Raw genomic sequence first — 26,525 nt, 5'->3', positions numbered from 1 at the left:
TGGCCTAGGGAAAACGCGCATCAGACCTCTCTCCCTGTAGCAATCTGAGCACTTTGCATAGTAAACAGAGCCAAATGGACAAAACAGAAAGGCAGAAGGCCCAGGTGTCAGCTCTGAGGTGCTAGGAATTTTGCTTGGGATGCAAGAGATCTTTATATTCAAGCAATTAAGAACCAGGACAGCACCTGACCACCTGCGGGGAGGTACCAGCCCTGGGTGAGATATTGAAGTGGCCCAGCCAGAACCAGGCCTGTGACCTGTGTCCTGTGTCCTGTGTCCCAGGAAGGTCACTGTGCTGCATGTCCCTCACAGGGCATCAACTGAGGGGCCCAGAAGCCCCGGACACAATTGAGAGCTACCTTACCAAATTGAAATATTTGGCCTGTATTTCACCAGCAAATAAATATTCGTGAGAGTAAACCTCAGGCAAGCTGATCTACTGTTAAAAAGAGAAAAAGAAAGAAAGAAAAGAAGGACCGCTCTTAATTTTCTAGCAGTGTTGGGTACATTTTTAATTTGGGTGAATTTCAATATCATATTGTTGAAAGCAAATGGAAATTTTGTTTCTGAGTAATCTCTCTCTTTTTTTAACTGGTTCAATAATTTTAAAATTGTAGGGTAGAATATTTTCAGGTTGACAGTTTGGGGAATGTGACAACAATTTGTATTTCCTGGTTTTTGTTTTGTTTCATTTTGTAAACTAGTATATCCATTCTGTCAGCTCAGAGCAAAAATCACAGGCAGGATACAGACACTGAAGATAATGGCTTTCTCTTAAAAGTATTGTTGGTAAAAGTGTATACCTTTAAAATGCATTGAAAAGAATACATTATGCCTAGTAGGTAAACACTGGAAAATATGTCCTTTTCAGCTTCTTGATGGTTTCAGTGTTTGTCATTTCTAGTCACTACAGTAGAATGAATTCTATTCCACGTGTTGACAAGTCCATCATTCTGTTTAGAGGGAACTGGGTCTGAAAATTGCACCGGGACTGAAATTGGATGGAAGTTCGAAGCTGTTAAAGATAATAGACCTGTGTTAAAACGCACAGATGAATGTAGCGATCCTCTGGCCTACCGCCCCACGCTCATTGTCCTCCTGGGCCATTTTCCACACACACAATGAATTCACAGCTGGCTGTCCATTTTTTCTTTGGGCATTCGTGAATATGCATGCCCCAAATCGCAGGCCTGGCTCCCAGGCTGGAAACTCACATCCATGTCCATTTCCTCCAACAGCTATCAGGAGGACCCCTAATCAATTTCACACCCACCATCTGGTATCGTTCTGGTGGCCAGCTCTTCCAGGCACTGCGCGCCTCTGTGAATGGCAGTCCAAGTGGATTTGTTTCGAGTGTCACTAAGGTGGACTTTTCACTGGGCTCCAGAATTTGTTTCAGACACAAAAGTAAACACAGGAGACAATCCAGCAGTCCTTTCTACCTTTTAAGGCTGGAGGCAAAAGCTGAGGTTGTTGTAGCAGATTGAGATAGAGCCACCAGAATCTAATTAATGACTTTGAAGGGAATTTTGAGAAGCCTGGAGTGTGACTGCCCCTGAGTAGAAACAGCTGCTGTTTCTTCTCTCTGAATGGGTGCTGAACTCACCGCCATTTCCTGGAGGGCTTTTGATGCTCAGCATCTTATGAGTGGTAGATTCAAAAAGTCTTGAAAATGTGTTAGTTGGTTTTCCAATGGAAAGCGATAGAATTCCCAACCTTTAGCTGGCCCCCTTGGAACACCCAGATTCCTGAGGGGTGTTTGCAAGGAAGATGCTACGAGTAGTTTTTCCTGAATCTCTGTCAGCTCCAGCTGTGGTGAACTGGGCCGTAGTTGCTCCCCTGTCCTCGGAGCATCCATTGGGGATCCCCTTACCAGCAGCCTCATCCTCTCACCTAGGTCCCACGCTGTCTCCATTCTGCCCCTTGAAGAGGGCGAAGAACTCTCCTCCCTAACAAGAGGGGGCATAGGGCCCTTCTAGTTTCATCACTGGCCCAGTGGGAGGAGAGAAGAGAGGAGAGCAGAGCAGAGCCTTGCTAAGAGGAGATGGTGATAGGAAGGGGAGAGAACTCTACCTCCCGCTCAGGGGGGGACGTCTTAGCTTCTCTCTGGCTTAGCCAGTCAAATGTGATGTGAGCATTTATTGCCTGTATCCACTGTACACATAACTCCCCAAGGAGAGCTGCCTGGGCTGCCTGTTCACCATTACGTGTGTCACACAAGATGTAGGTACTGCTTGATTAGCTTCTTGGTCTCCCTCGAACGCTAAGCTTGAAAACCAAAGCTGTGCTTTCTTTGTTTCTGTTGCCCCTGAATCCGGCACAGTGCAAGGCACAGGGAATTCAGTTAACCTTTGTTGAAAAAATGAGTGATATTTATAGCATCTTGTCAAAGTTCAATTACAACAAATTATAATTACATGGTGGTTCAGGAAAGCCACTCCACACGTTGAATGGAGCCATTTAGGAAAGCACTCTGGCATACCAGAGCAGCAAATCCCCAGGTGGGACTTTCTGAGGCTTAGGAGATCAATGTGTGTGCCAAGCAAAGGTTTCAAACACCACATAATCATAATATGTTATAATGAAACTTTGAAAAGATGGAATAATGTTTAAAAGAAGAGATGTGTTGGGTGCCAACATGATCAAAGAAAATCACAGTTGGGAGAAGAGTAAAAAGTAGAGAAAGAAATATAGGCACAATACTTTTAAAATGTGAATTTTTTAAATGCCCATGTGGTTTCAGGTGTTAACATCTCAGGTTCTGTATACTAGAGCAGGACGGAGACCTCGCTGTTCCACCCAATTTAATTAAACAGATATGACCTCAAAGTAACTTTGGGTATGTTTTATTTAGCATTACCCGTACAGCACAAGTCCCTTAAAATACATAAAATTGCTTTCTTCTGGTTGATCGGCCTTTGCCCATTATGATTTTCTGAAGATCGTTAGATTTACAGCAGTAGGAGCACATTCAAGGAGTTGTAGAAGAGGAAAGGCGAATGAACAGCTTCTGCTGTTAGCTCGGAAGGGCTGTAGATTGTGGCAGCAAGTGTCAGAGAAATTGGATCTGGAGACTGGCAGGGTGAGCTGGGGTGACCTGGGGCAGGGTGGGGACAGCCCCCAGCTTGGCTTGTAGGGCAGGTATTTCAGGAAACTCAGCCAAAATCAGCTCAAGTGTGACTCCATTTCTCCAAACCCATATCCATTCTTGGTTATTTTAGACAATGAAGAGACAGCGCATTTAACTCTTGTGATATACTTTGTAAAGAAGCATATTGGCCCAATGGCCTAAGGTAAAATTGTGTCCATCAAATCCTAAAGAAAATGTATTTAAAATGAAAGAACTTCCAATTTCCCTGCATAAGGCATTGCACTGAAGAGTTATTCACACCTGGTTTGGAATCTCAGTCAGTGTTTCTTACCCCGAGCTGCCTGGGACCTGCCCTAAAATGGTTACATCAGAATTTCTGGGAGTGGGGCAAGGCCATCAGTTTTTGGAAAAACTCCCCAGATGTGAAGGCAGGGCTGAAACCACTGCCTAAGCAGCCTCTGCCTACTGAAGTAAAGGTTACAAATGAGGAAACTAAATAGTCAAAGAAAAAAGCCAAGTATGTGAGTCTTTCAGAGACCCTTAAAACCTGTGTAAACATGTTTATGCTCACTAAAATATAATAAGGAATTCTACCAAACACTAATGATAACCTTTTACATTTCTCTAATTAGTTAAAAGGTAGCATGCAATTAATTTCCATTTGTCATCACTTTCTCGCTAGAAAAGCTTCACGATTGTTCTCTCCTGAGGATCTTTATAAACTGGTTTTGAATTTTTTTTCCCAAGATAATTTACTCATTTGACAAACCTTGAGCTCTTGCCTGTGTAAGACACAGCGCCAAAAGCATGGCAGATGGCAGTCCTGTCCTCGTGGGGCTTCTGTTCTAATGGCAGAGACAGTTGTGAAACAATTCGTCACACAAAGAGTGTCCCATCTAATTTTTTAAGCAGAAGTATGGTAAGTGTTCAGAAGAGGAGAACAGGGTGCTAAGGAATGAAAACCAAGTCCCCTGATCAGCTCTGGGGCAGACATTTAAAGTGAGATCTGAGAGAGCCAGGGTTAGCATCCCAGACCAACAGAACAGTCCGTGCAAATGTCTTCGGGTGGTGAAAGTCATGGTATATTCAGGAAATTTAAGAAGGCTAATGGAGCTGAAGAGTTACCGTTTAGGTAGAGAATGGCACCCCACTCCTGTGGTGGTACCCCCACTCTTGTTAAATGTACACACACTTAGAGTCGTACAACCAACTCCAAGGGTCACAGATCACAAGAGAGGGCTGCAGCAGCACCAAGAGTGAGCCCCAAGTTGGATGAAATGATGTTGAGGAGGGCAAGACAAAACCGTGCAAAGCCTGGTAGGTCATCCTAAGAAAGAGCAGTAGGAGCACATCGAAGGTTTTAAGGAAAGGAGCAATATAATCAGCTTTGTCTCTTAAGAAATTCCCTCTGCCTGTCAAGTTGAGAATGGATTAGAGGGCTGTAAGAGTGAAAACAGCAGAGACCAGCCCCAAGGCTGTTTCCTGCCCAGATGAGGGTTACTAGAGGAGCAAGGTGATGGGGGAGATAAGGTAAACTGGAAAGACTGAAAAGTTAATATAATGGACAATCAACAGGGCCCGGCAACTGACTGGGTATGAGATGCGGAGGAAGCGAGGGGTCAAGGTTGCCTCTCAGATTTTACATGAGAACCTGTGTTTAGGGGTAGTGCCATCCCCTGAGATGGGGAAAAATGGGAGAACCAGATTCGGGTTGTCAGATGGTTCAGAACACATACCAAGATGTTTTTTGGGGTTTTTTTCTGTTTGATCCCCCAGCTGAATGCTCAGACCCTCTTGATTTAACCACTTGGAATCAGTAAGAAAGTATTTGAAGTGATTTGCAATTCTAGTGTACTTGATTCCAAACTCCCAAAATTTCCCGGTGTGAAAATTCCAAAAAGAAAAAAATATAAATATAGAATAAGCCTACATAAATTAAAGTTTCACAAGGAAGGGATCGCGAGTTGGTGAAAGATTACTCAGCAGTTCATGAAGCACCTCCTGACTCTCTGGAACTTTCCAAATATGACCTAGGTGTGCCCTACACTGCCTATAGCTCTTAGGTCCCATCCAAATAATATCTGAACTGCATCTTTAAGGCATGTGCTGTCTTTCCCATGCAAGGAATTTTTTCAGAAAGCTTTAGTTTTATCTCCTGCATAGCCTGTGGGGTATTAAATTAACGGAAACACATTAAACTGTAACTCCTCTTTACGCACTCTCCTTCGGAGTGTTTTTGACCACTGAAGAGAATCAGACGTCCCATATGGATCGTTGCTTACTTCGCTTACCAGAGGTCTAGTTAAGCATCTCTCACTCAATACATTCTCTTTACTTCTCTCTCTTTCCCAAGTGAGTTATTTCTCTTGCAAGTCTCTGTATTTGGCATTATCTGATGTTATATTGGAATATACTTTTCTCCTTATTGTAAAGCACAGTGATAATCTGTTGCAAGAGGGAACCATTTCAGGAAACTGTTAGAAGATTTTTGGTTCCTGAATGGTAGGTTTTATTACTCTGAAGATAAGCTAATGGTGTAATCTACCATCTTGTTAAATCTACACACACACTCAAACAATCGTGAGACTCCAGGCAGCTTAGAAAATCATGTTCTCTCCCGCTCCTTATATCATTATGTTTTTGTTCATGTGCTCTGAAGTCAAAGACAAAGCAAAAATGAGCAATTACCATGTTGTGTAGAAGAAATGAAGGTGAGTGGAAGCCTTTAGTTAACTCCGTGATTCCCAGTTGTCCATGTAGTAGTGATGCAGAGAGTGGAAGGGGCATCTGGTCCTTTCTTGCAAAGGCTTCCTCACCTCTATCTGGCTGTGGAGTTGAATGGACATGGAGTACTGACTACCTGGTAAACATAGTATGCTGATGGCAGTTTCCAGAAAAGTTTGGGGTGCATGAGGGGGTTGGTGGGGAATGGATGTTTAGTTTGTAAGAAACCACCAAACTGTCTTCCAAAGTGGCTGTACCATTTTCCATTCCAACCAGCAATGAGTAAGAGTTCCTTTTGCTCCACACCCTTTTTAGCACTAAATAATGTCCAATTGTCTTGTCACAGTTCTGAAGTTTGGCTATTCTAATATATCTGGGTTTTTTAGTCATGTAAATATGTTCAGTTTTCTAAGTATTTTTTCATGCAAACTTGAATTTGTAGTGTTATTCTTATTCTTATTATTTAAAAGTTTAAGTTCTTATTTATAATCTTTATTATAGGCATATCTCTTTTACAGATTTTTGTTTCCCAAAGTTATCTTGTTGATGCAAATAAAATGGTTCTTAAACTTGGCTTTAAGAAACATTTTTGTGCACTGATTATGGTTTATTAGAGCTATTATTTAAAATCAAGCCCTCGTAATTTAGAGGACTAAGTTACGAACTAGCACTTCGCTAGCACGAAGATAATACAAGGTTCTTGAAACTTTATTATGTCTATAGGACATGACCAGGTTTATAGATCTTGTAAAGTTGGCATCTGCTAAATAATTGAAAGAGGGAGAAATTGCTTATTTCTATAATATAAATATAAAGGTTTACAGCACTGTTTAATGATGCTAGGAAAGATTACTATAATCAATTTGGATGTAAGAACTCTGGATCCAATTTAAATGTCATTTCACTTTACTAATGGTCACCTTGAGTCATGAAGAAGCTCCATGATCTATTTAAGCATATGCAGTTAGCCTCTGGCAAAGTCTGGTTTCTTTGCTTCCAACTCAATGTTTTGTCTAGACCAGTTGTAACAAATTGGTGGTCCATAAACATTTGTGTGCTCCACTCGGTGTTCTCTACATTTTTGAATAATCTGGCAACAACTCTGCCCTCAGACCTTCGTAAAATGAGCCCCTGTTCTAGGTCTCACACTTCAGAGGACCTTCCTCTGGTCCTCCTACAGCTGTGCTCCTCCCCTGGAGGGGCTCCTCCTTCCAGGTTTCTGTAGGGCCGAGGAGAAGGGCCCATCTGAAGTCCATGCTCTCCCCTCCTAGATTGTGCTCTGGCACCCTGCACCCTGGAGTTTCCTGTCCAAATGGTCCCAAGTCCCCTCTCAAGGTCTGTGCGGACCTCTTCCCAGATCTGACTTTCCCAAGCGTGCACAGATAAGCACCTCCAGGCCTGAGACACAACCAGGGGGACACTGTCTATAGGGCACATGGTTGGAACTTAGATGTGTGAACTGGGCTGTCCATCCCTTTGCATGCAAGGCCCCTCCTACATCAGAAGAAGCCAGGGGTGAAAAAAGCAGGGGATGAGATGAGATATTTGCAAATCATACATCTGTTAAGGGATTAGTATCCAAACTGTATAAAGAACTCATACAACTCAACAACAAAAAAACCAATCTGATTAAAAAATGGGAAAAGGATTTGAATAGACTTTTTTTTCCCATAGAAAACATATAGATGGCCAACAGGTACATGAAAAGATGTTAAACATCACTAATTATTAGGGAAATGCAAATCAAAACCACAATTAGATGTCACCTCATGCCTGTTAGAATAGCTGTTATGAAAGACAAAAAATAACAAGTGTTGGAGAGGATGTGCAGAAAAGGGAATCCTCATACACTGCTGGTGGGAGTGTAAATTGGTGCAGCCACTATGGAAAATGGTATGGAGATTCCTCAAAAAATTAAGACTAGAACCACCATACGATCCAGCATTCAAAGAATATGAAAACACTAATCCAAAAAGGTACGTGTATCCCCACGTTCATCGCAGAATTATTTACAACAGCCAAGACATGGAAACAACCTAAGTGCCTGTCAATGGATGAATGGATAAAGAAGATGTGGTACATATACACAATGGAATACTACTCAGCCGTAAAAAAGAATGATATCTTGCCATTTCTGACAATGTGAGTGAACTTCAGGGTATTAAGCTAAGTGAAATAAGTCAGATAGAGAAAGATAAATACTTTATGATCTCACTCGTATGTAGAGTATATAAAAAATAACAACAACAACCAAACCAAACAAAAACAAACACATACATACAGAGGACAGATTGGTGGTTAACAGAGGGGAAGGAAGGTGGGAGGAGGGGAAAATTGGTAAAGTGGGTCAATTGTTTGGTGATGGATGGAAACTGGACTTTTGGTAGTAAGCACATGTAACATGTACAGAAGTTGAATTAAAATGTTGTATGCTTGAAATTTATTTAATATTATAAACCAATGTTGCTTCAATAAAAAAAAGAGAGACAAAAACTCTCTGAACACCTTTGAAAATAAAATCATAATAATAAAAATAAGCAGGGAGAAGGTGCACTCAGGTGCTGGGCTTTGCTTTCTCAGTAGTACAATTGAGCATGGAATTCAAAAGATCCCAAGAACTCTAAATTAGTGTCTGGCCTTCCAAGTTGTCACGAAAATATATTTGTCAAAGTAGGAGCTAGGACATATTTTATTTAGCAATCTTTTGGCTTGGTTTCTAACCATTAAATATTTAGATGTAGGGTATGTGGGCCTCCATTTGTACTCCTATCCCAGGCTCCGCAAATGGTCAGGGCAGACTTGTAAGTCAATGTTTAAACATTGAGCGATTCACATTAGAAATTCCAATTTCTAGCTTTTCTTTGTGTCTAGTGGTGGCTCGCCCTGTAGTCATATCGTCTCCAACAGGCCTATGTTCCCCAACCTGCTTCATTCGTTCACAAATCCTGCCTCATAGGCATTTGAGTTGTCAGCTCTGTATTCTGTATCTAATACTGAATCTGAATCTCCCATGCTCTTCTAGCTGACTAGCACTAGCTATGTGCACTGTCCTGCACTGAACACTGGGAAGACATACATCTCAGCCCTCAAAACAACTTGCAGTTCTGGAAAGCCATTGTGGCAGGTGCAGGGGGAGTCTAGGAAGGGGCTGACTTGCTCAGTGATGGGCAGGAATCTGTGTATTGAGATCTGGAGGAAAAGTCCAGAAAGAGACCACTTAATCGTGATTTTCAACTAGGAGGGGCAGCTTTCCTACTGCTTTAAGAGGCCTTCCTAGTTGCTGTGTGTAAATGGAGATAGATGCTTTTGAATCACCTTTAAAAAAAAAGCTGAAGCAGTGTTTGATTTGGAGTGTAGGTGATTCCGGAAGCCCCCTTTCTCCATTTCCACCATAGAAATCCTTTAACTACAGAAAACATCCCACAGTCAGAGATAAAAATCTTTGAAAATCTGGTTGAACAAGCATTTTGTGTGCATGCATTTAAAGCAGAATCCTCAGTCAACCAATCAAAGAATATGAGTGGTTCTTAATCCTTCCCAGTTTCCACTGCAGAGAGTGGAAAGGATAGGGCCTCTGGGGAAGTGAGGGGTGTTGGGGGTGGGCACCAAACAAAGAAGAAACGTGGGCTGGGAGACAGACTTGGAAGATGCCAAAAGTAGGGCCTGGGTGGACCACATTTAATTCCAGACGTTTGAGGCAAAGGGAAGTTCCTAGGGCAGGCATTTCTTCAAGCAGCTATAGACTGCTGCAAGCAGGTTTTTCTCTCTACCTGATTTACGAAGATTTTTGGGATGTCAAGACATATTTTTGTAGGGAGTACTGGAGTCAGATCCACATACCCTGCTCAAGATTCCTTCAGAACAGACTGCGGACTATGCAGTTAGACACCTGGGTCTAGTCTCTGCTCATCCCTTTGCTGTGTGGTTTTCCGTCAGTGACCTTATTGAGCCACAATTCCTACATTTGTGTTCACTAATGCCTATTACAGGGTTATTGTGAGGGTAATGAGATGGTGCGAGTGGCATATGGTACCTAGCATATGTTAGGTGATCCTTAAATGGCAGCTTTGTTCCTGTCGTTTAAGAGAGCTCAACCCAGATGAAATTCAGCTGGACCAAAATGAGGTCTTTGGTCTGCAAACCAATAAACTCTATGCTCTTCTGAGATGGCTCTAGTCTAGTTAGCAGAGCCATATAAATTGAGAAGAAGTTTCTGTTTTGTTAAGTTTCAAGATTAAACTGGAGGAAAAAAAAATATATATATATATATATATATGTAACATTCTTTTCTTGACAACTTTGCATTAGGCCAAAATAAAGAATATGCGAGTTGTCATTTCATAGTACCTAGCGTGGAATAACAAGCAAAAGCTCTCACTGATGCCTAAAGATTTTGTTACTTCTTGATTTAAGCAATAAATACTAGAGTTGATTTTTCTAATGGATTTAGTCTGTCTTTCAATGATGGCAAATGTGCCAGTGAAGAACACATAAATTGCTACAAATAAATGCATCCATTCAGTATGGAATAATAACTGAAAGGGTCTGCCCTACTTGATGGTATCCTAGCCATTCACTTCATCCATGCAACCCCAAGGTACCAGATTGTCTCCTTTGTAAACTGAATACCCCAAAGGATATTCCCCAAGCCTCATAGAGTTCTACCTTTTCCTGTCCCATGGATTGACACAACTGGCTACCTTGGCTACAGAGAAAGCTCATTAACACAAATGAATGGAAGAGATCTTCCCGGGGACCACTCCCTTGGAGCTTGGGGAGAGCTCTCCAGGGTCAGATCAAGACTACTGTCATAAGGGAGAGAGTTTTAACTCAACTCTGAATATAAGACACAAGTGGGGATTTAAGCCAATGGGCAGGGTGAGGGAATGGATGGAAAGTTACTAAGAGGAACTTGGTTAGATGTCAAGGGTGGGAAGGGAGCAGAGTGGAATTTGATTAGATATCAAGGGTAGAGGGATTCTCAGTAAACTGGCTTAGTTGGATTTTTGCTAAAACTGAGCTCTATAGACCAAGGATGTGGACTAAGGATGAGGCTAGTCAAAAAAAGAGCTCAGAGGTGCCTGACTTAAAGTTTTGTCAACATAGGAGTCCTTGTCAATACTCTGCTTCTTTCTGTGGTAGGAAGACCTCCTTAAGAAAGTGACATTTGACTTGAGACTTAAAGAATGGGGTTAGCCTGGTGAAAAGAAGGGAAAATGGTCTAGACACAGAGGAAGAAAGTGCAAGAGAGAAGCAGCAAGAAATATTCTTGATTCCATATGTTGCTCAGCCTCCCATTAGAGTCAATATTTCTTCCTTTGGAGTGTTCTGCGAGTCTCAGAGTTGTGACAGGCTTACTGGACCTAGGAGTCAGGAACCTTGTTACAACTGTGCAACTAACTGCCCATGTGGTTTGATTGAGTTTCCCTGTATCTGAAATTCATTAAGATAAAGAAGTTATTAGCATTCGAGATGGGATATTATTCTGGGGGCTGTGCTGCACATTGCAGGATATTTAGCATCACTGACATCTGCCCAATAAATACGAATAGCATCCTCCAAACACTGTAAAAACCAGTGATGACCCCCCCCCCCGACAATACACATATTACCGGATGTCCCCCAAATAGGGAGGGAGTGATTCTACCTTCAGTTGAGAATCACCCTGTAGTCACAAAGATTCCTGCTAGCTCTCAGTTGTCTCATTTGAATTATAAATCCACTCTGGAAGAACCGGCCTCCATCTTAATCTGCTCTCCCTACAAGCTTCCCCAGTACTTTGATTTGCTGCAGTCAGCAATTAGTTGAGGTATTTATATGTTGCCTCAGGGACAGGAGAATTATGTAGGAGGGTAAGGACCATCCCCAATTCCTGAATGTGGGTGAAGGAGAGAGAAAGTTCCAGTTCTTTCCTCTGGGAATGTTCTGTATGAGGCAGAACCAGGAAAACCCTCCTTGTGCCTTGGTTAATAGCAAAAGGGACAGGTAATAGCCCACCGACTTGCAGCACGCAAACATTAGAGCAGGAGGCAAAAGTTGAGTTAGAACTTTCCACAGCCCTTTTTCCCCTCTTTTCCTTTTTGGAAATTAAACTGCTGTAGTCTTTTACAATCTCTGAGATTTCGTTAGGATAAATATAGGCAATGAAATTCTCTTACAGCAAAATCCCAAGTCCTAAAATCTTGTATTTGCTATTTGTGTGAGTATTTAAAATATATAAATTATGTATCTATATACATATGTAATGCATTTTCCAAATTCTGTTCTGCTATTCAGGGTAGGATATTTTGGACCTATGCTGAAGATAAATGTATGTTGATGTTTTACAGAATCTCCTGCAGTGTAGCTACTGTTAAGTGGCAGCAATAAATAATAACCGCTGGCTCTAATTGCTTAGAGAATTGCCAAGTGATCATCTGTGATGTAATTAAGTAAAAGAAACCAGTGTTGTCTTTAACCACCTCCATAAACCAATTCCCCAGAGAGGCGTCAGAGCTTCCATGGGTAAAGTTATCTTGTAGGCAAAATTAGCCCTCCAAGCATACTGCATCTGGGGTAGGAAAAGTTAACCAATCCTTTTGTTGTTGTTGTTGCTGCTGTTGAAGGAACTATACTGAGCCTATGTTTGTTTTTTTATTAATGTATTAAATGTTGCCTTTTGTTTTGCTTCTGATTCCTAGAATTAAACAGGGTAAAAATAAGGAGTCTCGGTTCTGACTGGGGCCCAGTAAGTGGGTCCATTGGAGCTCCCAGCCCACTGGTTTATGAAGAGAGTGTATGTAGGCAGAGGGCGTTACCATTCCTTAGTCTCCATGGCTGGCCTGATTTGGGCTGGGTTGGGGCCCAGTGGGTGGGCTTGTGGGCCCTCTTCTAGGAGAATTCTAGGAACTCCCACATCTCTGTTCTGACGTGTGTGGTTCTGCCCGTTAACTACTATAGGCACAGCACTCTAGGCTCTAGCTGTCTCCTGAAGCTGCCAAAGGGGATTTTTTCTCCTGAAGTTAAGCACATATTCAGTTCTAGAAGAAGTGTAGGTGAGATTTGCAGGAGGCTTTGCCACTCTGGGACATGGAATATATTTATCCTGGTTTCAGAAGGAAGATCAAGCTGCTTGTCATTATTGTGATTTGTGAACCATTGCTAAGTATTATAGGAATTCATCAAGACCAAAAATCCTTCCCATCAGACTTGCCTTCCTATTGCCAAAACTCAGAAATGGTGTAAACAGTGGTAAGGGTTTTCTTGAGCCTGGTAGCTGTGAAGGTCATGGAAGCCTTATATCTTTCTCTCTCCAAGAATCTGATAACCCTGAGGTGTTTTGAGGAAGATGAAACAGTTGAAGAGTGATAGCCAGACTGAAGAATGTCTACCTGGAAACCAGCCAACAAGCTGCATTTCTGTCAGGGAGGCTTATAAAGCTATCCTGAATATACTACTAAGAAAATAAGACTTCTCTTCCCATTACATAATGATTTCCTGTGGCTCTCTCCTTTTAATCTTTCATAAATTTGATTCCTTGCTGCTGTTTCAGTAGCTTATGATTAAGAAGGCTAGAATTTTTAAAAGGGGAAAGATAAACCAACTTTGAAAACTTCAATCAGATTGTAGACTCTCTAAATTCAACCAGTCTCTGTTAAATCTTCTGATGTGAATTACCCACATTCTTCAGGATTGAGACTCCTAGTTATAGGCAACTAATTTTAGAGCCTTAGGACTTCTCTTGGTTTTAAGATCTTGTTATCCTGACAGAATATATTGATCTCTTTATTAAGTAGATAAGTTTGGAGTTTTCATTAGAGGTAGGCAACTTTATGAATTAATTAAAATTATGAGATGTTGTTTGCTTCCAACTCAAGTCACAGGTGTGTCTTCCATGAAATGCAACATCTATAGAGTTGTTTTGCTAATGTAATATTTAATTCAAGTTGCCTTGCACACTATTATCAGAGTTTGTGGTTTCAGAAAGGAAGCTCTTGGATTTAGGAGTGATTGCAATACATCACCCAGAAAGAAGGACCTCAGGAGGGTAAAATCATTCAAAGTAATGTAATGCCATGGGATGGATGTTCTCCTAACATGCCTTCTCACCTTATTGTCCAATTTCTTATCCTGAAAATGATTTTACAGTTACAAGAACCAGATAGGCTTACAGGAAAGGATATTCCATTTTAGCAGTGTCTAGTACCTTACCATGAACCCCATGAAATATCTATAAAAGTCAATTAAATTCCATTGGAAGCAAGAGTAATGTGGCCATCAACATTAATTCACTCACTTCAAGAGAGATTTTGCGGTTTGTGACCCTGATTAGGGTGATACGATCCTAGCTCCGTGCCTAGTATTTAGTATTAAGTGCTTTTTTTGCATTCTTGAGACTCTTCCTAGTTTTTCCTTTTCTGAAGCTCTTCAACCAAGGGAGTTAACAGAATAGACAAGCATGAAATTAATTTTTCATAGTCGTTTAGTAATGGATGGAATGCTTATAGCTCACTTCCTTTGGGGTGTTTTTTTATACTTCTTTTGCTGCTCCCTATATACCCTGGCCCAGTCTACATCCAGAGAGCGGCATGAAATAAACCTCTTCCTCACTTACATTTAAGGCTGCCTTAATGTGGTGTTTGGGGGGCCAGTTTCTTTCCAATGGGCTAAGAATCTTGTGGCATACCAGCCTTCCTATATGTGCACATCTATCTAGCATTTATTATTAACTGTTACAGATTGTCATTTTCTTACTGTCTCCACTCATCTCCACACTAAGCTTATGTAAATGCAGACATGGCCCTCTCCTAAATCAAAATCAAATCTTAAAGCCCAGTTTTCCTTTCCAACTCTTGGATACGTGGTTCTCAGTAGCGTATTGTTCTATAAATATGAGCCATGATGGAAAAAGTGCTTAAGGCCCCACATCTGACATCACTGCCCATAGAAATGAATATGAGAGGCGTCAAAGAGGAAAGAAATTTACCCACTAGTGCTCCCAGAGTGAGTTTTGTCTATTTTCAGTATTTCAGAGCTTCCATTGGGTTGGTTTGAGAAACCTGCCTTTGTTCCTTCACTAAGAACCATTTGTTGAGCATCTACTATGTATGGTTACTGGTGATTTCCAGGAATTAAGAGGCAAGTTCTACACACTCCCAGCTCTGATGGAGCTCATAGTCTAAGCTAGAGAGGCAAGGGGACCCTTCTTATGAATAGGACAGGATGTATTCTCTCCTGCAGACATAGCATGTGCTTATTTCATCACTTGAGTGTCAAGAATGCAGATCCCACACAACCATTCACTTCTAGGCACCCCTTTGACAGCTCTGATGTCAAGTCACATTAATACTAATGTTAATATTGTATGTTGCTGTCCTTGGTGCTGACTCTTACTGTTGTAAGGACTAGATTCAACCACAGCACTCCTGACTCATTTCCTACCCAATAGAGTTCCTTTTGTCCTTAATAGTACTACTGTCCTTCCTCTCTTCAAATCTACATCTAATCTGTAACTAAGTGCTGGGTACTGTCCCTCATAGTTCTTCTCATATCTCTATCAATTCCATTCAGCTCTCATCTGGTGTATTGCAATCGCCTCCTCCTAATTCCACTGCGTGGCTCCAGTCGCCTGACTCCAATCCGTATAAGTCCTGTTGCCAGCCCAAATCTTCCTAAAGCATAATTGCCATTGCTTCCTTCCTCTGTGTAAACAGCCAGCAGTTCTCCCAGCCAGCAGAATAAAGATGGATCACAATTCTAACCTTATTTCTACATTCCTTTTCACTTGTCTCCTGGTACAGGCAAACTTGCCATTGCTGCCAATACAGTAGTTTCTACACTCTCAGATCTTACTTTTTATGTGCCCCTTTCCTTCTATGTTCAGTGTCCAAACCCTCCCATTCTTCACAGCCCAATTGAAGATGTTCTGAAACCCCCAGCCATAAGTGATCTCTCCTTATAACTCCCAAGCACTTTGCAATCCCTATTACTTTCTACCTGATATCATATTCACTTACACATTAATGAAAAAAACCACCATGGCCATCAGCTCCTTCTGTGGATTAGTATGAGCCAGTTGCTCTGCTATGGCTTTGTGCACATTATCTCACTTTATCATTACCAGTGAGGTAAGTGTTATGATCTTCCTTTTACAGATGAGGAAACTAAACTACAGAGAGATAAAGTAACTTGCTAAGCTCACATAGAACAGCCAAGATTTGTCAGAGTCTGCTAACTCCAAACTCTTTTCTTTTAACAATTATACTTCATTACCTCCCATGTACATATTTTTTAATGTCTCCTACCAGTTTCCATTTACTAGCAGAAAAGTAAAAAATACCCTCTTATCTTATATGTCTTCCACAAAGTAGAACTTTGTTAAATCTTTGAATAAAAGCCTCCTGAGCCATTATCCAGTTCCAGGTATCTAAATATTTTTAAAAGAAGACATTGAATGATAAGAAGTTGCATTAACTTTTTAAGTGAGCAGATAGATGCATTTGATATTAATTTTATTCTATTCAATTCCTGGGAGAATTTAGAAGCACTTGGACGAAATGTGATAAAATATTGGCTGTAGTTATTCAAACGATATTTTCATTTAAAACAAAAAAAACCTGAATGGAGGCAACTCTAAATGGTGAATCATTGTAGGTATACACACACACATGGTTTATACTCTTGTTCACCACAGAAACACAAACAAGGAAGAATCCTGGCAGATTGGAATTTGAAAGCTTTGGTTTCACTGTCATTTTGAATGGTTGATGTGAATACTTTGCATTCTTGTGTCTCTATCCAGAGATGGATGGGCCTGTCAGGTTTGGTCTAGAGAAACACAGCCTCTTACCTTCATGCTTTACTTGAGTGAGAGAACACTGTCTTCACCAATTTTGTTGCTATTTTCTCTCTACTAGCTCAAAATCAGGGCCCTGTCCTTAGACAGGAACATTGCCCTCTGTGTTCTGTCCTCAATAAGCAAATAGCTGAGTTGGAGGTGGGTTGGGGCTGAGGATGGCCGCCCCATACTCTTCCCATATATTGTTGTCATATTTGAGAAGACAAACATTTGAAATGACTATGCTTATTTTTCTAAAATATACACCATGTTAGTTGAGGGTCTGTGACCCAAACTGAGCCAAAAATTCAGAAAGAAAGCAATATACTTTAGCTTGCCCCTTATCTAAAACTCCACACATGGGAACTGAGCCTCATGCGTTATGTTTGAATAATATTGAATACATTATTCATTGTTTCTGATGCTGAGGCTTTGAGAGACAGATATTCACATATTAGAACTAATAATAAATCAATAGGCAACTAATTATTCTGGTGTTACAAGGAATTATATATATTTTATATATATATATATATATATATATATATATTTTTTTTTTTTTTTTTTGAGGAAGATTAGCCCTGAGCTAACATCTGCCGCCAATCCTCCTCTTTTTGCTGAGGAATACTGGCCCTGGGCTAACATTCATGCCCGTCTTCCTCTACTTTGTATGTGAGACGCCTGCCACAGCATGGCTTGACAAGCAGTGCATATGTCTCCACTGGAGATCCAAACCGGCGAACCCCAGGCCGCTAAAGCAGAATGTGCGAACTTAACTGCTGTGCCACTGGGCCGGCCCCAGGAATTATATTCTTAAGCTAACACCAGACCAAAAGTTTTCTTTACTGACAAGAATAGGATAAAATTAATAGAGATCAAAAATTAATTGCAAGGTTTTCTTTTCTTTCTTTCCTTTTGCATTCTTTCTTTCTTCCTCCTTCCTTTCTTCCCTGCTTTCTCCTTCCCTTTCTCCTCTTGATAGTATGAGCCAAATCATGTGAGGCAGGATTAAGTCCCAGGCTTCTGTTCTCTGGGTGATCATTCCCGCTGAGAAAAGTAATTGTCTAATTTGACTTTCCAGCTAACGTTCAGGGTAGTGAATTTAAGATGAAGCTCTTGCAAATATTAATTCTTACAGCAAAGCTAAACACTTTGGTTAGTATCTTCCTTGCACCTAATATTTTCAGAACTCAAATAATTTTTAAAATTTTCCTTGATTACCTCATTGATAAATATGAGTTCATTTGCCTAGATCCACAATGACACACAGAGACCGTCCAGCTAAAACCTGATTCACATAGGAATTACTAGAACACTTTTAAGAAAATACCAAAATTCCCATTCCAGACCATTTTGCAAAGACTCTCAGCCCTGGAAGAGGAGAAAATAGGTTCTCTGGTACAGAACACAATTGAATTTTGCACATTTCCTATTGTCCTCCTGCCATCACCACCATGAAAGCAGTGTAACCAAGATGGGTAGCCCTATAATCTGTGCAAGTGGAAGACTGCCTCCTATTGGGATCTACTTTCCAATTTACAAACCTCCTTCACACATATCATGTTGCATAATTCTTGCAACAACCCTCTACATGGAGGACGAGGAAATTATCCTTGCCTAACTTTAGTCTTCCACACATAGTTGCATGCTTGGTGTGTGGCAGAGCCAAGATGTCAAAGCCCTTGAGTACAGGATCTTTTGCCACTTGACCAAAAGAGGGTTCTTCCTATGTCCAGAGGCCAAAATGCGTCACAGAACTTGCAGAGGGAGCATGTGCTCCTCTCCATCTTGGCTCAGGCATCATTATCAGATAAGGGGCAAAGTATGCTCGGTAACTGGGAAAGCCATGCCATGGGTATTTTAGTCATTAAATTTGAAAGAAGCTTCAAATGGGATGGAGAGATAAAGAAGCAAGCTCAGATGCAATGTTTCTGCACGTATGAATAGGTATTTGGTAGTGCACTATCTGCAAAACTACTTTGTGGTTTAAGAGGGACCTTAAAAAATTCTGAAGAAAAAATTATAAACAATGATATTGAGTGTGAAGTTGAAAGTCAAGACAGAACTGGCCAAAGAGCTTTGACTACTAACATTAACAGACTTCTTACTATTATATGCAGAAAAGTTAGAATAGGATTATGCTCTGTGATTTCAGAATTGACTAAGAGGCTTCCACTGCTCCTTCTGAGAAACAGTGTCACTGGCAACCACATTGTATCTTCACGTGGTTATCTGATTGCATTTAGCCTCTTTTTTCTTACATGAATCTAGCCCTGGGATCTGTATTTGGGAATCTCCACTAAAAATTCAAAGAACAAAGGAGTTGCTTCTTGAAACTTAAATATCTTCTCATTGGTCAAAGACTTACTATTTTCCACTATTTTGTATCTCATGTGTATTACGCTGTTGACTTAGATTTTAAAGCCTTCGGTAACAATGTTGGGTGCTCAATTCATAAAAACATTAGTAGAACCTATGAATGAGTCACTATTCATAATCTCTAATTGCTCATAGTATAATAATGAACCCCCTGTAGATAAACTATTAATAAGTCCTAATTAATAAGAAATTATCCTTTTTTGGGAAAAGTTGAAATTTTCTGTTTTCTGACAATAAATTCTTTACATTTCCTTGGCAATTTGCAGTTCACATAGTGCTTTCACATATATTATCATGTTTGAGCTTTTAATTATCAATCTAAAACTGATATAATCTAGAACTGATTATATAATTGCTACGCAAATTATAGAAAAGGGTTAAAGAAATGTAAATATCCATTTGTCACCTGTTAGTTCATTTTGATATAAGTGCTAAACTACACTGATAGAATTGTAATTGTAGACAATACAGAAAATATTTTTTTTCCTCTGGGTTATTTGAGTTAAACAATGTATAGTCTAAATGAGTTGGTAGAATGAAGAAATTCTGGAAATTTCTTCTTCTGTTCTCATTTCCACTATTTTCATGAAGTTGCTGAGTTCTTTACGACCATTTTGGTTTGCTTAGAAATCTTGTTAGGAGATTATGGAAACTTACCCTGGCAGATAACAAACTCTAGCAAGCACTGTTTTAAAAAAAATATACTTTTTATTTAGAACAATTTTATATTTACAGAATTATTGTGAAGATAACAAAGAGAGTTGCATCCAGTTTCCCTTATTATTAACATCTGATATTAGTATAGTATATTTATTACAACCAATGAACCATATTGATACATTATTAGTCACTGAAGTCTATACTTTGTTCAGATTTCTTTAGTTTTTAACCCATATCCTTTTTCTTTCCCAGGAACCCATCTAAGACAACACATTACACGTAGTCTTCATGTCTCCTTAGGCTCCTCTAGGTGTGATAGTTTCTCAGACTTTCCTTGGTTTTATATGAACTCGACAATTTTGAGGGGTGCTGGTCAGGTATTTTGTAGAATGTCCCTCAACTGGAATTTGTCTAATGTTTTCCTCTTGATTAATCTGGGGTTATGGTTTTCTGGAGGAAGATCACAGAGGTAAAGTGCCATTTTCATCACCATATCAAGGGTAACTACTATCAACGTGATTTATCCCTGTTGATGTTGACCCTAACCACCTCACTGAGGAAGTGTTTGTCAGGTGTATCCACTGTAAAGTTACTTTTTCCCCCCTTTCGATATTGTACTCTTTGGAAGGAAGTCACTATGCTCATTCCACACTTAACGAGTCGGGGGTTATGCTCCACTTCCTTGAGGGTGGAGGAATTATGTAAAGTATTTGATCTGGTAGTATTTTAAATTGGAAAAAGCTGGGAAGATTTCATGGGCCAAAGAAGTCATAAACAGGAAAGAGGAGAAAGATGAGGAAATCCTAAGGTGTGAGGTGGGGTCACACTCCTCAACAGGGGTAAAGCCTCATCACTTGAGACACATTCCATTCAACTTTTCTGGGCCCATCCAGTTCCTCTGGGAAAGTGAAGCATTCGAACATTGGAGATTATATTGAAGTCCAGAATCCTTTTACTTTTCTCCTGGAATCATCTCATGAATATATTACTTCATTCACTGCCAATGCTTATCCTATAATAATAAAGTTCTGGTCTTAAAAATATGTAAAGTGGTTTCCAGGCAGAATTCAGTATGTTTTCTTGGGAGTGGATACCAGAGGATATGTGATGGGAAGAGGTGCTATCTCTCATTTATGCAGGAGTAAAATGAGGTAGTGAGTAAGTGATTTGCTAAAGATCTTCATAATCAGTGATTTTTATCTTCATCATTCAACTAAAAGTGCTATCTCAAAACTCTCCAAAGATTTATATGTTGTCAGATACAATGTCCTTTCTCCTTCCTTATTCTCCTTTTCTTTATATTGCATTTGACTTGGTTAACTACCCCCTGGTATTGGATTGCTATTGCTGTGTAACAAACCATCCCCAAAGTCAGTGGCTTAAAAAAGCAATCATTTATTATTGCTCATGCATCTGTGGGGCACCTGGAGTTTATCTAGACTGGTTTTAGCTGAATGGCTCTGCTCCTTATGACGATCTGCTAGTTGGCTGGGGAGTCACTGGTTTGTGTGTTTCTCATTCTTCTTTTCAGTCCAGCATATTAGCTGTTGCATGTTTTTAGCAAGGCAATGGCAGAAGACAAGAGAACAAGTAGTAACATCTGCAGTGTTTAAGAACTAGGCTTACAATTAGCATGTTGTCACTTTTGTCACATGCCATCAGTTAAAGCAAGTCACAAGGCTAAGTGGCAGGAAATATTCTATTGTCAATGAGGTCAACATATAGCTGATGTGTGGATGCTCAGATAAGTGAAGAACTGGGATCAGTAATGCAATCTCTTATACTCTTACTTCTTGAAACACTCTTTCCCACCTGTTTTTTCAAAACAAAATACTATTTTGATCCTCTCACCTTTTTTTCCCTTAATTCTTCTTCCTTCAACCTCAGTACTGTAAGTAGGTTTTACCTAAGGCTTAGTCTTTCAGTCCTTATTTTTCTCCATGTTTGTGCTCTTCCTAAGAAAGCTTATCCAGTATTAGATGCTCTAATTCCCTATGGTCATTTCCAGTCTTCCATTGAGCATTTCCATATTTCCATTTGGAACTGCCTAAACTCATAATCTTTGGTCCCATGTTCCACTTAAATCAATGTTTCTTCCCAATATGAAGCTGTATCTCTAAAAAAGACTTGGGTTTTTATATCATGTTTGTTGTGAATGAAAAAAAAAAAAACAAACAAAGCCCTAATGAGAGCTTATCCTACATTAACAAGAATTTGACATCTCTAAAGGTTAAAGGAATTTATCTGAAAGAAAATAAGGATAAGAAGAGTATTAAAAACCACTTCCTATGAGAAGTGGTTAAAGTTACTAATAATTTTTTTTAATCTAGAGATTATATAGGGTTTCATGACTTCCATGTTTACATAATTGCAAGTGTGTGGTGTGGGAAGACCTGAGGTTTTTTATTTGTAGCAAAACTACACCCAATGCGTGGATTTGGGGAGCAAAATTTTAGTTTGATATAAGGAGGAAAGTTTTAGTAAGAATAACTGCACAGAAACAGAATGAAGTGATATATTTATTTTTCACTTTTGTTACTCCTCTCTCCTGAAATGTCTTACTCCCCATTCTCCCAATTATCCATCAAAATCCTATCCATCCTTCAAGGCTTATTCCATGCCTTCATCCGTTCATAAATTCTTCTGTAACTACTAAAGTTTTATTAATCTCTTTCAAATCATGTTACTAATCTCCCACCCCACTTCAACTAAATTAAGGGCTCTTTGAAAGTAGAAATATGACATACTATTTTATAACTTCAGGTATGAAACACAATGCTGAGCTTATAACAGGCATTCAGTAAATTCTTACTTGTTTACTGCTCGATCACAGATTTCCTGAATTCTAATCTGGAATCATTAGATTTGGTTAGAATTTGAGCCAGATTGAAATGGTCAAGAATCTGAGCAGTTTACGCTGATTTCACAAGAGGATATGGCTTCTGATTTTAATGATAGCCTGAAGGAAGTAATAGTTTTGGCATAACTTGCCATCCAAGCTTATATTTTCCTACTTACCAAAAAAAAAAAAAAGAAAAATTCAATAAATTCAGTAATTTATAGATCCTTTAAGATCTTACATTTATAACTCAGATAATTTGTTGGGAGAATTACCAAAATGAATATGCCATCATTTTTTCATGTCTGAAAATTATTTAAAACAAAAATCAGCTGGTGAATGGGAATATATGACATTGGAGAAACACATGCAACACTGGAGAACTGTCGCTCTAGTTTGTATTCAGGTCTGCCTGTTGTCATAGTTACTGATGTACTCAAAGCAATTTCCTTCCAAAATCATACTCTGTACACCTTCAATGAAAATAAGCTATTCTTCTTGCTGTATTCTTCTCTATCCATGAATTGAAGCTAAAAAAAAGCGTCGATTGCAGCGTCAATTGTTTTCACACTTTTAGCGAGATTTTAAACTTATTTACAAAAGGAATAAGAAGTTTAATCAAAATAAGTGTCTACGATTAAGGTCTCACCTCATTTGTTCAGCAATGCTTCATTAAGTAGCTAGGTACTGAGGACTCAGTTATGATTATGGTCCAGTCGCTGCCCTAGAAGATATTAGAGCTCTGTGAGCGAGAAAGATGTGTAAGGGATGCATTTCAATGAAATGCAATCAGTGCTGTGGTAGAAGCAGAGCATAGAGACCCATGAACACAAAAGAGAGACACTTGGTAAAGTTTGAGGTGCTGGTGCAGTCAGATCAAAGAGATGCTTCCATCTAATTAGTCTCAAAGTATTGATCTATGAAATTTAGAAAATGTATGTCCTATCCCTTTGGGTACAGGACACTGATGTTACCCTGTAGGCTGGGCTCACAGAGCAGTGGAGCGAGGAGGCCAGCACTGTTACACACAAAGTGCCATCACCCACTAATACTCATGCACAGCCTCTCCTCTCTGCTCTGGCTGCAGGAACTCCTTCACAGACATCCTCCGTGCCATCCTGCTGTCATTGGAAGTCCTTATTGAAGATCCGGAGCTTCAGATAAATGGTTTCATTTTAATTATAGATTGGAGTAATTTTTCCTTCAAACAAGCCTCCAAACTGACACCTTCAATCCTCAAACTGGCCATTGAGGGGTTGCAGGTATGTTCAACAATTGTACAGTACAAGACTCTGTGTGACAATGTAGTTTTTTCTTATTGCAACCAAAGTAATATTCGTCTTTTAGAGTGGAAAAAGAAAACTTAGATAAAATTCACCTGTGAATACTCTGTATTTTTACTCAGCCTGAGTTTAGATGTTTGTTTTTTTAATTAGCTTTCGTTTTCATTAATAACTCTAAATTACTGTTACCACAGGCACAAATTACCTGCTGCAGCAATTACAAATAAAGCTCAGAGATGTTTAGCCCAACCCATCTGAGAGTTCGCAAAAATTAAATCTAGGAAACATCTTCTTTATGAGCATGTTCTATATAGAGGGGGGATGGGGGCTTTCCAGGGTCTCTGGAAGCATCTTTGCACTCCCAGAAATGCATCCTGCGGATCCTCATTTCCCAGAATGCAATGTGCAGGTCTTTGTACTAAAACAGATCACTTCAGTGTAAACAAAGGAAGCGATGAAACTCTGCTTCCTGTTTGTATGGCCACTTGTCAAAACTTTGGGAAGGGGTTTTTGTGCTGTGTGGAGGTTAGTCAGTCTCTTGAGGTCCCTTCTACTTTTAAGGACCAGCGATTCTGTGAAAACAAACTCAGAGAGCTGATGCTGCTTAGCTTCCTGGTAATACATTATTATAGGACAAAGGTAAAGGCAGGAGAAAGTCAAATACCGTATGATCTCACTCATAAATAGATGATAAAAACAGCAACAATCACGTAGAGACAGAGATGGGATTGGTGGTTACCAGAGGGGAAGTGGGGGAGGGAGGAGGGCGACAGAGCTGATTAGGCACACGTGTGTGGTGATGGATGATAATTAGTCTTTGGGTGGTAAACACGATGTAATCTACACAGAAATCAAAATATATGATGTACACCTGAAATTTATATAATGTTATAAATCAATGTTACTGCAATTAAGAAAACAACAGTAAAGGCAGAGTTCAGAAAGATTTAGAATCAGCATAGGTAAAACTCATGTCCCTTCTTAATTTTATAGGAAAATTGACTCAATGGAGTGACCCCTGCCTCTAGAGATGGCAGTTATATGCTGCTGTGCAAATAGAAAAATATTTGCTAATTCTCAGATCAAGCAGCGATTACTTAACGCTCTTCAGAGTGCAAGATGAGGAAACGCATTTCGGTCACTCATCATACTCTGGTGTGATGAGCCATTGGTGGGTCTGTTTCTTAAACTGTGGCTTATTCATATTTGGCCCTCAGCAAATATCTAGCACCTAGTGGGCCTCTGATAAACATGTGATTATTGGATGGATCTTAGTTTATTGAAAGAGCTCCTTATTTCAAGAGGAGGAAATGTAGAGCAGGCATTTCAGAAGAGGAGGAATAAATACACACTTTTCCAGGAATGCCACATTATCCTGTGTGGCCACATCATGCAGTGTATTGGGGGCATTTTTGAAGCAACATTTTTAAGTTGCTTTCGCATTTCTATCTGCATTCCTGCCTTGACTTAAAACTTCCAGTCACAGACTCATAGGTCCTTTACTATCAACCATTTTCTCTTAGCAGTAATTTCTTCACCATCCTCTCACCTAAGCCTCTGAAATTTGATCTCTCTCTCCTTAAAGCTGTTATCAAAGGGAGTTTTAAAGTAAGCTGCAAGGTTTATTTCGTGCCCTATAATTATGCTGACCATATTTCCAGGATTTTCTGTGGTAGTACAAGCTTCATTTAATTTTACCTTTTTTAAAAAAGATAATTCATTATATATTTAAGTAACTGTAATTCAAATTTTATGTATTTGTAAGTTTTCTTCATAAGTCGGGAAGGAAAATGTCCTTTATCCAACCCTGTGTTCCAATTTTTCTTTCTGAAAACTTGTGGATTATACATTACGTCCTTTGCCAACTTCACTAGGCTGGTGTGGGTCTTACCAAGTTAACGCACATGAATGTGTTTTAAAAGGTAAAGCTATAAATATTCTTGTAAGCTACTTTTATAAGAAATACTACATGACCTTTTGTGGGGCAAGGTAGGTCACATCTTGGCCTTCAATTTTCACGTACGAGGCTCCAGGATGAATTTTGCAATGTACTACCCCTCCAGTTAAGGAATAGCCTCTATTGGGAGAGGGGGAGATGCATGAGGACAGGGTCAGACTGGAGAAAAGGTACACCCTCCAGTCATCTCACAGAGCAATGGCCTGGCTATATAAAGCGAGATAAACTCCCTTTACTGTGGGAAAGCATCAGGCCATGCTGGAGTCAGGCTCTCTGAATTGAGATGCAGCTTTTTCTGCAAACTCTACCTGCCCAGGCCTTGAAGACCTGGGAGCCCTTGGAAAGCTGTAGTTCTCCTACCAGGAGAAGGAAGCCAGTGATCCCAGGGGAGTCTGAGCTTGGGTGCAGCTCCTCCATCTAGGATACAGACTTCCTGTACCATTTAGTTTGTTGTCTTGGCAACTGTGAAGAAGCCCACAGGTCACTGCAGACAGTTCTGCTCTTGCCCCACAGTGGGTAGTCAGCTCTGGCCAGCTGCTGGCAACTTCTCACTCCAGGCTATCCTCTCTCAGGCTTTGGGGACGTTCAGATACCATGGTCACCCCACCACTGGCTGTCCTAGTGACCTTTCTTCATTGCAGGGATTGTTTTCATCCCTAGTGTAGCCATTAACCCTTTTTGATGTTTTAAAATAGTGATAATTGGTACTAAGCAGAATTCATGCCTTTGTGGTCACACTGTTGTACAAGGAGGGTCTCATCCGGATCTTCATTTTT

General features: G+C 40.0%; 1 protein-coding gene across 1 annotated transcript in view; it reads left to right on the top strand.

Moving 5' to 3' along the window:
- The window catches only part of CLVS1 (clavesin 1), a 176,855-nt gene that overhangs the window by 51,422 nt on the left and 98,908 nt on the right, over positions 1–26,525 (top strand). Inside the window, exon 3 of the mRNA XM_001496222.7 lies at positions 23,597–23,771. Within this exon, the coding sequence (XP_001496272.1) occupies positions 23,597–23,771 (175 nt within the window). The remainder of the gene's footprint in view (positions 1–23,596; positions 23,772–26,525) is intronic.

This window comes from Equus caballus, chromosome 9 (genome assembly GCF_041296265.1).
Source record: "Equus caballus isolate H_3958 breed thoroughbred chromosome 9, TB-T2T, whole genome shotgun sequence".
NCBI lineage: Eukaryota > Metazoa > Chordata > Mammalia > Perissodactyla > Equidae > Equus > Equus caballus.
Note: the sequence above shows the minus strand (reverse complement) of the source record. Positions and strands in the feature narration are given on the sequence as shown.